This window comes from Rissa tridactyla, chromosome 6 (assembly GCF_028500815.1).
Source record: "Rissa tridactyla isolate bRisTri1 chromosome 6, bRisTri1.patW.cur.20221130, whole genome shotgun sequence".
In the NCBI taxonomy this organism is placed as follows: domain Eukaryota; kingdom Metazoa; phylum Chordata; class Aves; order Charadriiformes; family Laridae; genus Rissa; species Rissa tridactyla.
In genome coordinates this window covers 8,788,231-8,803,244 of record NC_071471.1, presented here as the reverse complement: position 1 = coordinate 8,803,244, position 15,014 = coordinate 8,788,231, and the positions used below count along the sequence as shown (strand labels likewise).

General features: G+C 38.6%; 2 protein-coding genes across 6 annotated transcripts in view; one reads left to right on the top strand and one right to left on the bottom strand.

Moving 5' to 3' along the window:
* Window positions 1–15,014, top strand: part of B3GALNT1 (beta-1,3-N-acetylgalactosaminyltransferase 1 (globoside blood group)) — a 28,996-nt gene that overhangs the window by 4,355 nt on the left and 9,627 nt on the right. For 3 of the 5 annotated variants that reach the window (XM_054204418.1, XM_054204417.1, XM_054204416.1), the window contains one exon: window positions 6,023–6,187. In XM_054204418.1, the coding sequence (XP_054060393.1) occupies window positions 6,177–6,187 (11 nt within the window). In that variant the 5' untranslated portion in view covers window positions 6,023–6,176. Of the gene's footprint in view, window positions 1–4,187; window positions 4,319–6,022; window positions 6,188–15,014 lie in introns of those variants that run through there. The other 2 variants (XM_054204420.1, XM_054204419.1) reach the window with 2 other exon arrangements.
* ARL14 (ADP ribosylation factor like GTPase 14) lies at window positions 14,390–14,974 on the bottom strand. The gene has a single exon (XM_054204425.1). It carries the CDS (start codon window positions 14,972–14,974, stop codon window positions 14,390–14,392), a length of 585 nt encoding a protein of 194 aa, XP_054060400.1.

Genomic DNA, 15,014 nt, shown 5'->3' with positions numbered 1-15,014 from the left:
TATCCTTCAATAGTCTTTGATCTGTATTTTTCATCTGGTATCATCTGAAGAATAATTTATAGTGTTGACTTCAGTGAAGACATAATCAGAGATTAATCAAGTGCGTTTTGTTTAACTGTAGTCTAATTAATCTGTTTAGCTCTCAGAGGAACAATTACCATGTTATTTTTGTATTGGTTTGATTTTACCTCAGATCATCAGTGCAAATCTCCCAACACTCGGAAGACCGATCTTGAAGAATAGACCAGTTCCCTTCTGAATTCTTGGTGTTGTGGCATTGGGCTGTCTTTAAAAATAAAACTACGGGATAGTTTGATTCTAAATTAGTTTCTCCTAGAAGGATATGTTTTGGCTAAATGTAGATGCCTACAACATAATAAATTATGCATATAGTGCAAATTCTCTTTGTATGATAATGTTCAAACCTCACATGATATTACAGTACAAAGCTCTGTATCTTTTTATATTTTTGCATATTTCTTAAATTGGAAAATAATAGTAATGCAAATATAAGATGTGAATTAGGTTCTGCTCACCTTCCAATCCTTCAAGCAATAACAGGGAAGATAGTGAGAGCTGCCTTAACCTCTCATTAAGGAGTCCTTCTAAATTATTCGCTGCTGGCACCTGAACATAAAGTTGGAGTAGCTTGACGCAGTTATAATTTGTGTGGGATTTGAGCTGTCTGGTGATGTATAGGTGCTAGAAAGGAGATACCATTTGGCAAGGAGGAATTTTTCTCCACGATACAAGTTTCCAGTTGATGTAAGGAACCAATTTTGTCACTTTTCAAAGTTTCTGACACAGAGGATATGCTGCATGGGCATTGTGCTCAGGCATATGAAAATTCTGGCTTGCCACGCAGCTGCATCATAGAGATGATTTCAGAGATCATTTGGATCTCTAAAAAAGAAAAAAAAAACCAGAAAAAAAGGCAGCATATGTATGTTTAAAATGACTTTTAGGCACTGTTGTGCCGTCCATATCTGTATACACAGCTAGACAGATTTGTGTTACAAATAGTTTACATTTACAAACAGGTAACATATTTATAATTTGTGAATTTTGCACTTGATTATGCAATTAGAAAATATGTAATTATCAAGTAATTTTGAAAATGTCTTTCAAGAAATACTGTAGATTGATCTGAAATATTTTACTCATATATTTTGCCCTAAACATACATTTAGGTAAAATGAGTCACTGCAAATGGCTTTTCGTAGTCAGTAAACCTATCTCCTTAGTATAAGAAACAAAATATTATGCAAAGCTGAGAAGATTTGTGTTGCAGATAGAAAAATTCTCATTAATCCTGGGGTTTATCTGCCTTTTCAGACTCAAAATGGAATAGCTAGTATTAACAAAAAAGTAGACCACTGGACTGCTGGTAGGATATTTTATGATAATCTTTCATCTGGTATGCAAACACAGCTATTTGTTTTCCTTTTACACAGAGCGTCTCCAAGTCTGGAATCCAACTGCACTTGCTGGACAGTGAAACACCCATATCAAATAATACCTCAACTTAAACTGGGGTCAGCTGTGAATATTGCACCAGGTGGAAAAGATATAAAAACTGCCACATACAAATAGCAAATATACAAAATTGAACTTCACAGAACAGGGACTTTATTTTAAAAGGGACATTATTAGAAAAATTAACCTACATGAGATTGAACAGGACCAATCCAAGTAAAGCACCATGGTTTTCCTGGGCTGCATTAAGCAACTCAAGTTCTTTTGCGCTCGTTTTCACTTTTCCCTGAAGTTCTGTGCTGTAGCTCCTTAGCATGAAAAGCCTTTTCTAGAGAGAGCTAGAGGTGCTGACAGTTTTGCTGCTGAAGGAGCGGGCAGGTGGAGACATAATGATCCCAGAGGCAAGTCAGCACAGAACCCTTAGCATGAGCTAAGCGAACCCCACACCATGAGGCAACAGGTCGTGAGCAGCAGATGCCATGCTTGCATTTCAGACCTCCCCCACTGAGGTAACAACCCCCACAGGCTGCTTTCAGGGGAGATAACTCAAAAACACAGTTTTGCAAAAGACCACACATTTTTAAGGTTAAACCTAGGAGAAAATTTGATTTCTACACGCTGAACGCTATTTTTGCATTTAGTCTTCTGTCAGTGTGTTAGAATAATTTTTTCAGATGTGCCATTAAGCAGCTAGTACCTCTAGGATGTCACCTTTTAGTACAGAGCCTGATTTTGCCTGAGCCCTCTATCGTCTCTTCTGCTGTTTACTTATTTTACCCATTTGAACTGCTTGAGCCAGACAGTCATTTTTTCTCTCTCAGAAAATGTTCACACAAAGCTGAAATTCCTTCCTGAGCAATAGCTTTATTGGTCGATTTTTAATTAGTTGCTCAAATGTGCTTCGCCCCAGTTGTATGCCATCTTGTAATAAAAGGCTGTACACTGACTATCTGCAGCATCTACAACAAATCCTGGTATCACTGCTGACCTTTCCTTTACTCTTTCTGTTGTCTAGAGGCATGTGAAACCAGCAGTATGATGGTCCATACATCTGGCATGGATGCATGTCATTCCTTTTGAGCTAGAAAGACATATTAATACTGCTATCTTCTTGGATAAATTATTAACTCTCAAATTACAAACAGCCTTCTGTCCTGCTTCCCTCCTCACTTGAAAAAAAAGTTGATATACAGTGATTTTAGGTAATTTTTCAACTTGTTTTTCAAATTGTTACCCTAACCTACTGGTTTAAAGTTGCTTTTTGATGGAAGTTGGCTGAAGTCCTTTGGATGACGGGAGAAAAAAAAAAAATCTGGACCACAAACTCTTAATTAAACAGCTCTCCTATCTTTTGGCTACATTCACTCTCACGCAGGGTTCATTCTCTTGTGCCGCGGGACACTCGGTTGTATTCAAAAGCTGTCAAGTTCTTGTACATGTGTCCCCTTTATATTTCTGTGCCCAATTAGAACTATTGGTTACACTGTATTCTAGCTTTTTTGTATTCAGAATAAAACGTTATGTTTTTATACTTAGAAAAAAATACTCTTTAATCGGAGTGGTACTTAAAAACTCACTTCATAGCATCAGTTCATAGCATCACTGTTTCTCAGAGTAATGAACTGCCCAGAACTGAAAATCAAAATCAGCCTAGAACACCCTAAAATGTCCAAAACATAGTAGGATTCAATGCCTTTCCATTTATAACGCTTTAATCATGTTGTACAAGACACTGAAATTACTGAGAGATGTTCTTGATCTTGGTTTCAGTGCCGGCCCGTATCAGATGTTAATGAAGCCACAGGCCTGTTGATGTCACTTGGCCAATTTAGTTTTAGTGCTCTCACTCATTTAACGCTGTCCCTCGCCAGGCTTGCTTTCCTGTGCTTACGTACAGCCTGGGTATTACAGATGCCTCGAGGATCTCCTCTCACAAGGCCTGTTTGAATTTGAAACACCACATAACGAGCACTTTTTTTCTAGTTAAAGAGCTCTAGATATTTTTCATTTTTTGGAAGCTACCATGTGATTAGTTACAAGATAATGCACAATATTGTGTTTCTTCAAAAGGAGAGGCTGCAAAACAGATCCCCAGATGGTGTGAATGAAAGGTAGTTCCTCTGGCTTCAGTGGCCGTTTGCTGATTCACATCAGCTGAACATCTGCTCCTGTGATTAGAAAATAAACGTAGGGCTCCCACATGACTGCAAACACTAAGCAGGAGGCAGTCCTGTTAAAATTTGTGATCAGAGCTTCAAAGCTATCCCTGAAATAGCACATGAGCCTACTTCCAAGTTATTCTGATTTAATGTAACTTTAATAGAACCTTTGATTTTGGAATTGCTTTTAATTTACATTGGTGATGTTTTCTACAGTTCAGCCTATATACGCTCAGTTTTTAATGCATTAGATCAGACCATTTGAAGACAAATTTATAGATCATGAAAAGGCTATTGCCAAAAACATTTCTTGGTAGCAGAGACGGAGCTGATTGCAAAATCCATTAGCTGCAAATAGCCCAAGATGAACAGGAATCAGTCGTGAATCAGCAGATTGTGGAGCTGCGCCTTCCTGCCTTTGTCCTAGCTGCTCTAGCTTTCAAACAGAATGATTTCCTAATAAAGGCATGGGAAGAAAATTACATTTGAGATAAAAAAGTGAGGAAATGGTTAGTGAAATGAGCCATTTCAGCGTTCCCTGGAAGAGTCAGGGATATTCTGTTCCCATGCTAAAACAAATTCCTTCTTAAGAAGCCCCTAGAACAAAGTCATCCTCTGGTAGCACTGCTTGCTGATGGTAAGACAGTGACAGAAAACTCTTCTGTCGCAGCTGCTTGTTTTGGGTGAGTTCCATAATGTTTCTTCAAGGAAAGGAAAACTTAATATCTGCTGGTAGGCCTGGGAATTCCAATATTCTGGATTCTGTAGAAGGGGAAGTAAGTCCCTTGCCCGCATATCCTTAGTTCCTCATGCTTTCAAATGGAAGGATGATTCTCAGAGCTGTATTTTAAAAATTAATATATACAATATGCTTAGATAATTAAATGCAAGTATGAATTGCTAGGTAATATGTGTTTCACATTGCATATAGAAACACTAATAGGATCGCAAAGCTAGACACATTTATGGGAGCATCTAAAATTTAAGCGATCTTATTTCTGGCTGTTAGCAGTGCCAGTGAGCAGAATTTAGCATATAAAATGGCATCAAATCCAAGATGCATCTTTTATGCAACAAAAATGTAAATGTCCAGATGCAGATTGCTATTGTCAATGCTGCGTTTCAGGCTAATTTTGCAAGGAAACTAGAATACATAACTAAACAAGGAATTTCGAAACGCTGAAGGACTGATATTGAGTAGAGATGTGAAAATACCTTAAGTATGCGTATCTCTGTTACACAGTAATAAAGAAAATGAGTACTTCTGAGCAGCAGCACTAACGAGGTCCATTCTTGTAAGGATTTCTGACTGAGCTCTCTTGATTTTCTGGTGTCTGACAAGGGGCAATACTTCTGTTTCAGCTTGTCTTTCGGGGGTAATAATGGCCACATAATTTTCCTGAAATATATAGGATTTTAGTAGCTTCAAGAACTCTATGCCTCTGTCAGATCACCTAGATCAACTCTTTATTTTAATGATCGTTACTTCTTTTTATAATTAAAATCTCCTTTTAGTTATGTACTGGTATTCAGGGCTGTTATAAATCACTACCAACTTAATGTGAAAAAAAAAAAAAACAAACATTTTAAGGTTACTGGCAATTCCAGTTTAGAAACACATAATCTAATAAGCTATGGAGTAATTTTCCTTTCTCCATTGTGGTAGTCTGAGCGTGTGGGACAGATATGATGGGATTTTGTAGTGTTCCTGCAGGAAAATAATGCTGCTGGCATGGAGAAGGGAGCGGGGTGGGGGTGGAACTGCTGAGGAGTGAAGTCAGACTGTGAGAATGGCACTTTGGCTATCCTGGATGCTGTAATGACTGACAGGGTATTTTTTGCAGTATAATACATTTGAGTAGACTGTGAGTGACACTTGCCTGCAATCTAGGAAATAGAAAACCGACGTGAAGCTGACTTGCATTCCCATCTGTTGCACAGAAGATGTTGAGGCAGAATTACCTGCCTAAAGATTTACACTTGAGCCATAGCTGACAGCGTACATTTCACTCTAACAGTAAAAATTGCTTTTCGGTAAAAGTAAAAAGCAAAAAGACAGAAATAAAATGAAGGGAAAGGGAAAATTCTCCCCTGGCTAGCCAGGAAGAGAAGCAAGGGGGTCCCCAGCCAAGCTGCCTCCTCTGGGCTCCTTTCCAGTGCAGCACGTGTGTTCCCCCACAGTACCTTTCCCATAGTAATGAGCTACTTTTCATTTAGATCCACTCAACCCACTATTGATTGTTCCTGCTTATGATGCTGTTAGCGCACACTTTAATGAGGAGCATGTGTTGCAAACTAACAGGTTGTTAAGCTTTGGACATCTATATTACTGAGTTATGTTTACTGAATGTTGAAATGACTATTGTCTGCTTGTTTTTTTCCCCTAGCATAAACCAAAGGCTACGACCAAGAGGTAGGAAAAGGTGGGAAAGAACGCGTCATTCCTATGCTGGTGGCAACTGCTTCCCTTGAGAACCCACCATAACAGCCATTCATGGATTGTAGGTGGACAGCCATGAGCGTGACAGCACAAGGATTCTCATGCTGGGGAGGTGAGTTTGGCTGCTGTCACAGGGGGCAGCAGGCCAGGATGAGTGCTACTACAGAACTAATATTGACGTTACTAACATGAAATAGTAGCATGGACCACCAGCTTAGCAGTCAAATATTATACCAAGTTTTTTTCCAGAGTTATGTTCAATTCTCATTAACTTCAAAAGATGTTTCAAGTAAATGTCAGGCTTGTTCCTTTGTTAACTATGGCTCACTCTTCATCTTAAGCTACCCGTGATACGAAAATCACTGTTCATTCTATAGAGCAGATTGCAGGAGGGATTCCCATGAGATGTAAACACAGTTTTTAATCCTCTCAGCATTTACATGCTGTAAATAAATCAGAACCCTGTGAAAGAAGTAGGAAAAACTTAATACAATTTGTTGTACATTTGAATTACATTGCTAACATATTAAATAGATTTTTAATTACAGTTAGTGAGGCTGGTAATACCAAGACCTCCAAAGCAGAAGAAAAAGCAGATAGAGGGAGGTCCTGTGGTACTGATGTAAGTAATCGCATACGGAGGGTCTCCCTGTTTCAGAGACAGTTCTGGCAGCTGGACTGTTGTTCCTCCCCTTTTCCTCTCTGGTGGAACGGTCAGTCCAGTGGGTTGGAAATGCTGCGAAAGGATGAGATAATCCAAAAAAGAAAAAGTTAAGGTCAGGGGCTGTACTGTTGTGGTACTTTCTTGACAGTGAGGTACTCCAGTGTGTGATACTGTTTGCATTCATTAGCTAAACGATTGTAGCAGAGTACTCATTCAACTATGGGTCATCTAGAAAATGTTTGTCTTTTTTTTTTAAATCAAAGACTGAAGTACAAATGAACAGAATAACAGGAATTAAGTTTTCATCAGAGAAATCTGTCAAATAATTTTTTTCAAAATAATTTATCTTTAGAGAAATCATCTGATTTTTTTAAAAAATATTTAATTCCATAGAGATTCAAGTTGAATTGGAATATTTACTTTTTAAGCGACTCAAACCAGCATTTTTTTAATCAGATAAATACAATATTAAAGTAATTGCATTTCTTTGTTTTGACATACTTCTTTGGAGAAACAGCAGTTTGGACATCACTCACTGTTACGAAATTTCTGTTTCATACAATGCTCAATGCTGTACTTTTGAAATATTCGTCTGAATGTGGAATGAAAACAAATGTGGATTTTACCTAAAGTACAGAAATTTTCATTTAACAAATTGTTACTATCAGGTCTGTAAATACATAATATCTGCAAATAAGTCCCATCAATGTTGTAGTTAGGCAGTTTTGGTTTGAAAAAGTGATGTACGAGATTTTTAGCTGTGTGGTTTAAACCTCAGAACAGAGAGTCAGTTCTCATGCTCATGTTGGCACCATTTGAATTTTCAACCAGTTTCGTTTTTATGAACTGCAGTATGTCTTACGCACCACAAGATGTCTCAGTGTGGAAATGCTAAACTTTATACAAGTGTTTTTATAATATTACTCAATTTAGGTAAAGATTTTCTAGTATTTAACTTGGGTTTTCCGTAATACTTGGCAGGGGCTTTTTAGTAGCACATGAGAAAGAAAAGCGTATACAAATTTACCCATTAGTGTAGGCAATAAATTGTTTTAAGTGGTCAATGAACTGAATGACTCACTGGAAAAATCTTAATCTTTGAAAAGCAAAGGCTCAATGTATAGCATTTAGTAAGCAGGCGATAGCTGAGAAATATGAATAGCTAAGAATATGTCTTCCTTAGCTGGTTAAATGGAAGAGCTATTTTAAACGACTGTATTTAATTTCCACACCATTTGATTTTAATAAGATGGCATATTTTTTTAATGACTTATATTCAGTATTAATATTGTTTAGAGTTAGTATAAGGAGCCAGTTATTTGCATAATAATTTCTCAGAGGTTACATTATCTTTGGGGCCTAATGCTACTAAAATCTACGAAATAGTTGCCTTTAGTATGTAATATATGTTCAGAGAGAATACACGTGAAGTAACATATGTGAGGACAAGTAGGAATGCTTGCCTACATTAAATGTTTGTTTTTAAATAAGAGAAGGCTTCTTAACACACTATTATCACAAGAGGGGAATGCAAAAGCCACTCAAGAGTTGATGGCTGGAACACTATTTTTTTGGCTTTCTATTGCTTTGTGTATCTGCATACACTTAGTACTGTGTTTGTCCTGAGAACTTTTCTCACCTATTTTTCTTTTCTCTGTCCTTTCCCATTGTATTTCTTTAGCTTGTCTTCCTCCACTTCTCCTCCTGCTTAACTCCTTATATACTTTTTCTATAGCGTACTATTTCTTACTTTACCTTTTTAGATAAAGCAGAGTAATTCAAGCTGGATTTGTATGCCCTCACGTTGGTCTGCAACATGTGTAAATAGCAGATGAGCACGTAAGCATTCATATTGTGAACAGCTATATTCATTTTAGGTGTATTGAACCTTACATTGTAAGTCCTTAACGAAGGAAAAAAAAGAAAACATTTTAATTTAGTCAAAAGCCATCGCATTGTGTTGTGAATACGTGAAATTACAGCACCCAGCAGTGGAGGCCTGGGCACGAGACCCAGCCGGTGGGGACATTCTTTTATCATATAGTAGTTAAGCTGTTTACAGAATGCCTTTGCATTTTGTTTTGCATCCAAATGATATGAAGGATTTTCACATGAATCTCTAATGGCCCTAAACTAAAATAGAACTTTTCAGAATTATGAATCAGTTAAAAAAAGGCTGAGGCTAGCATTCTTCAGTGATTAATGTGTATGCTTTAGATAAAGTAACTGAAAACTATTGATTAAGGCACAGTTATCCTTTAACAGCCAAGCACAATTGTAAGGGAGATTAGCCTTTGTTTGGATCAATGAAATTGTTGCTGCAGTTCCCAACTATGTTTGCTAAAAAAGAAAGAATACGCATGGCTCAGGTTTCAGAGCTAGATGGTTTATTTAAACTCACAAAATTACATGTTTTAGTAGATATTTCATGAGATTCAGCCTACTTAGGGCAGTAATATAAGGTCTAGAAACTCTTCTCATCAGTCAGGTCGTATATGAAACACAGAACAAAAAGATGATCTTTGCACCAAAGAAAGCATATTCTAAGGCTAGAAGGGAACAGAAGAATAAATACGGGGAGAACAAGGAAATAATAAAAGAATACTCATGAAAAGATACGGGCTGCAGCCTCGTCATAAAACCCTAACAGCTATTGTCAGGATTTTTGCATCATGGGAAAGTGCTTTAAGGAAGGATCTGAAAGTAAACAATAAAATGGTTTTGTAAATGTGTTTGGGTAATTCCAAGTATAAGGAGCAGCATGAGAGAAAGCACCTAAACACTCAATGAAAATCTAATAAAAAGACCATGAAAACTGACATCGCCATTTTGATAACTGGTGAAGGAAAAGGGAAGTGAGAAAAGCTCTGCTATGCAGAGACTTGCAAGTATAAATATGTAGCTGTGGAGGGAGATGCAGAGCTGACAGAGGGTGAGGGGAGGTCTCTCTTGGTGGCAGCCCAACTTAGCGCTAGATGCGGTACAGTTACACTGCAAACACGTGTGGACGAGTGGGAGTGACACAAGACCATTTATCACAGCGAAAAAACAGAATATTGTAGAACCTGCAACACAAGCTAACGCACAATTTGTTAAATTCACATGCGTTCAAAATAAGATGTGTTTGGACTTGCTACTGTTTTATGAATTTATATTTGCAAATTGTAGCTGCAGTATGGTGTGTGCTTTGTAAGCAGGGCCTCCACCCTCAAGAGTTTACATCCTGAATTACGGAGGCTTGTATAATCTAGCCTGCGTGATCTGATGAGATACATGTCCAGAATCCTTATGCCTGTGCTGAACAGGAATACCTGAGCTAATTGTAAGTGGAAGAAGTTTAGTTGTAACAGCACAGAACTCAGTATGGGTCATTTACTTTGTGAAGAAAGCCTGCTTTAAGCAGTTTAATATGCACACAGCACTTCAAAGTATTGTATTCCTTTGCAGTAGACTTAGAACTTGATGTATGAAAGTCTTTCCTTTGGTTGTTTCTGTTAACTTGTCAGAAATGAGGAGGAGATGGCAACAGAGACATTTTGAGTAACTCGCCCAGCTCTACATTACCTGATATTGAAAAAGCCTTGTCCTGCATTCCTTATACACTACACTTCCCTTTGATTCTGCAGAATATTTAATTATTGTGAGACTCGTCTCCCAGGCAAAGGGAGTATTACTATCCAAATTTGCAATGGTTTCTTATGCTGCTCCACACCTTCCCTTAAAATAGCATTTCATCCCACTGGAACTATGTTCAGTGAGCTCCATGACAACTATTTCAAAACTCGGAAAGCTGATTGTGATTTTATACCACAGTAATCTTATCAACGAATGGGCAAAAGGACAGTTCCCCATACTCTGGATTTGTCAGCTTTTAAATTGTCACATCCAAACATGTCCCAGTGGATAATCTCCTTGAGAGGGCACAGGATACAGCATGCCTTGGGTTTCCCAGTTTGTGTTTCGCAATCTAAGATACGTACCATTTATTTCTTCATGGATGACTATTATGTCAGCAGAAACAAACAGGAACAGCAAACTTTGTGTAAGAAATATCAGCAGACACTAGAGGACTTGTACACTTTAGCTACCACATAGTTGTAACGCTTCTACCACTTCAGTGCAGTTGCACAAGACTGCCAGTATGCATCAATAAAAAATGCAAGAAACACCAGGGTGATCAGGGTGTGATTTATTAGGAAAGCTCATGAAAAAAGTTCCCAAAACTGAAGCAATATAAACAGCTGGGGTGGGGGCCAAACTCTCTAAGGCCTTTCATCCCATGCAAACTTTTCAACTCATAGACATTGGTTCCACTGCCAAGGGGGGACAGCATTCTTCATATTCTAATTTTTTACCTTCTCAAAGCACCCTGAACCCTTCAATTGTCCTAAAATTGTTTTTAGTGAGTAACCTATATAAATTCTAAATAATAAAATAAAACTTATACAGGAATAAATTATGCTTACGATGCTGTGGATTGTATTTTTAGCACAAGCAGAATTCCACTTTGTTGTGCTCTGAAACGTAAAGACAATTCTGCTCATTATCTTGTTCAGCCCAGCAGTCAAAAGATAGGAAGCTCTCTATCACATATGAAGCGGTGAAACCCCTTTGTAACTTCCTTGCTATTGATTTCACCACATAACACGTGATGGCATCGGATATCAAACAATTTCCAGGCTTCTGATAGGGACCAGACAGTGCCCTGGGGGGAGTACGCGGGTGAGGGCAGAAGGCGCGGACGCTGGGGTGAGTGGCGCAGGGGGCCCTGCTCCCTCCTGCCTCTGCCAAGTGACCGTCCGTCAGAACCAGCCCCAGTCTGCTGGTGTGCTGGGGAGACGCGCCGCACCGGCTGCAAAGCGGGCAGCGTGGGGACCTGCTCTGCATCCTTGCAGAACTGAGCCAGAGGTTCCACTTCCTCTGCACCTTCCTGCCCACGTAATATGCTTTTTCAGGGATCCTTCCCAAAACGTGGTGAGCAGCCAGGGCGATGCTTTACTCCAGGTGTAGAAAGGAAATTCTAAACAGTGGATTCTATATCTTCCGTCTCCTCATCCTCATCCTATTTACTCATGCAGTATAGAAAAAAGACCAGCCTGCTACAGGAGGAGAGGAACTAATTAACTCTGGGCTCTGTGGATTTATGTCCTCTTGTAGGCTCTCTTGCGGCTCAAATGGAACATTTATCTCCTCGGGGATTAGTCTTTTGTACCTCACCAGCTTTGCTTTCACTGGGGCACCAGTATGGCCACTTTTCTCTATCTATCTCACTGATTTTTTTAAATTAAACTTTCAGGTATATAATTCCTTTGAGAGTGTGCACCCCTGTCCAACCCGATTTAAAGCTTAAAAATTATTCAAAAAGGTAGGGGTCTCCACGGGCAGAATAAAATGGGCACGGCTTCACTTTCTTAGGAAACCAATCCCTGAGAAAGATCAATTTTTAAATACTTGATATTCTCTAAAGTGAATGGAATTGAGTTTATTTATTTCGTGTGAAGGATGATGTAAAACATTTTCTTCAAATCAATGTGAGTATCACTTGATCTAATTTGTTAACCTGCAGAAGGGACCGTGTGCCTGAAAGCTTATTCTCTTTTTTAGCTATATGAGCTGGTCTATTATACTACTTTATTTCTCCCTTCAGAACTGGCTTCTTGTCTAATTAGAGACCCTGGTGCACTCTCATTAAATCTCTCAAGGAGTTTTATTCCCTGGGGAAGTCCCGAGGCCAGTGAACTAGATTCAGATTGATAATAGACACATGATTAGATTAAACTAGTGGGAGAATTCAATATGTAACCTATGCATTCAAATGTTTATAAATGTATTGATCTGAAATACTACATTTTTTAGCATTGAATTGTTTGGTTTAGAAAAATAGTGTTCTCGTTGTAGACTTTTAAAAATATTTTCTGGGACAGAAGATACTTTATATTGAGCCTAAATCATCAGACCAGGCAATGACAAGTCTAAATATTTGCTCTCCTTTTAGAAATGTAGTCTCAACATGACTCAGGATTTAGCCTGTGGTAATTACTGTCAATATTAATAACAGCTTCTGTTGAGAAACAGTCCTTTGTTTACTATTTCAGCAAATTCACCTGATGATTTTTTGTGTTTGAATAATATATGCATGAGACAACAGGGTACGTCCGTGTGCTTTTCTTGCTGCTTCACCCTACTATAACTTGAAAATCCTGCCTGTTTATTAGTAAGAACTAAATGTAAATCTCTTACGTGAATTACTTTGCATGATCATTTTGTCGCAGGCGAAAAACTCACAAGCTGACCCTTGCCGCAACTTTTTCAGAGTGCTTAACCGGGAAGTTCGTTTTGACAAGGGACTGCTGAGGCACAGAGTGATTAAGTGACTTGGCCACGGTCAAAGATTGTGGTAGACGTAGGAAAGAAAAATCCAGCTATCTAAGCAAGCATCCTAACCACTGGAGCATCCTACCTCTGCAGACGTTGCTCAAGAAGGCAGAAATAATTGGGCTGTATTTTCTGGGACTGTATAACCAATAATTAGACAGTGTCTTTTCTCTTGCTTTTAAAAGAGCAGGCCCTATTAACTTTTCAGCCTTAGTGTTAAAACTGTTTTCATGGTTGATTCAGTTCAATTAGTCTTCCAGTTATCAACCCTTTGTTGCTTTAACGGCATTCACAATACTAATTTGCTCCTTCATGAACCAGGAAATCTGAACAGAAACTTCATTTGGAATTTTTTTTCTACAAACTGTAGTAATAGGATTAGAAATTTTGTGCAACTTATGTCAAATTTAATCAAACCTAAATTTATCAGTAACAAAGTTTCAGGCGGCTTCAGTACAGGCAGGACAGGATCCATCGAGATCTATAAAAAAATGACTCAAGGAGCCAATTCCCCCCATCCCTTCCCTCTTTATCCCGCACCCCAAAACCGAGGGGGATCAGCGCTTCGTTGGACCGATCCCATACTGGCTTCCATTGCTCTGCTCTTGGCTAAGGATGGCAATCCGACAGCGCAAAGAAATGGGCACATGGAAATCTGTAACAACGAGACATCAGATCTACACCTTACAGACAGCACCGGATCCCACTTTTGTCTGTGGCTCGATGAGGAGCAGATCCTGTTAAAATCCATTTGGAGTAATCAGTTCTAGAATGCAATAATACCCCAAAAATATTTGAGATTCCCAGGTTCTCTTGAACATAACTAAGAGGTTAAGCTCTAAAATGACTATGTTTTTACATGAGAAATACATCCACAGGACATTTATTATGAAAGAACATTTTCTCTCGCGCTTTTCTTGCTGAATGAACGACTTGGTTATTTTACGTCTTGGCAAAACAACTTCATTTAAGCATTTTAAGCACTGCTCACCAATTTTGTTTCCACTTGCTAAAGTTCAGAAGCTCAGCTCCACCTTTTTCATCGTTCAGCCAAGACACTCCTGAGCTGAATAAACCCGAGTATACGATCACTAATAAAATGCTGCAGAGTAGTATCACAGAAGCATCTGCAGGTATAACAGTATAACTTAATATTGTCAAAGTTCTTTATAAATATTTACTTATAGGAGTTCTCCAGAATCCAGTATTTCCAGATTTAGTCTGTCCAACAAAATATGCTGATTAAAGTTCACCAGAATTTGATGACAGAAATTCCTAAAGTGTTTTGATTTCCTTAAAGACTGTAGAAGTCTCCTTTGATCTGCTGTACTGTTTTGCAAACGTGGTTAGTCTTTGGAGAGCTTCTGACAAACCTTCTCCTGTGATAGCACAACAGGGTTGTACGTACCAATTTCTGTCACTGCAGTATTTCTTCATGTTGAATCTCCTGGTTATTTCCTCAGCGTTCAAAGCTCCAGGCAAATCCTGCTTGTTCGCCAGCACGACGACTGGTACGCTTTTTATAAATTCATTCTTTAAAATGAGTTCAAATTCTTTCTTTGATTCTTCCAGACGCTGCTTATCAGAGCTGTCCACAACATACAGCAGTCCGTCTGTGTTTTCCAGGAAATTGCACCAAACATGTCGCATTTTCTGTTGTCCTCCGACATCCCAAACCGTCAACGTAAAATCTTTCCCGGTTTCGATCATATCAACATTAAAGCCAATTGTTGGAATTGTTAGAAAAACGTCATTATACTTGAACTTGTACAACAGTGTAGATTTTCCTGCAGAATCGAGTCCTAACATCAGTATAGTCGCTTGCTTGACTTTGGAGTGTTTGGTGTTCTGGAGGCCCATTTGCGCCAGGGTGTTCTCCAGGAAGCCTTTAAAGCTGGAA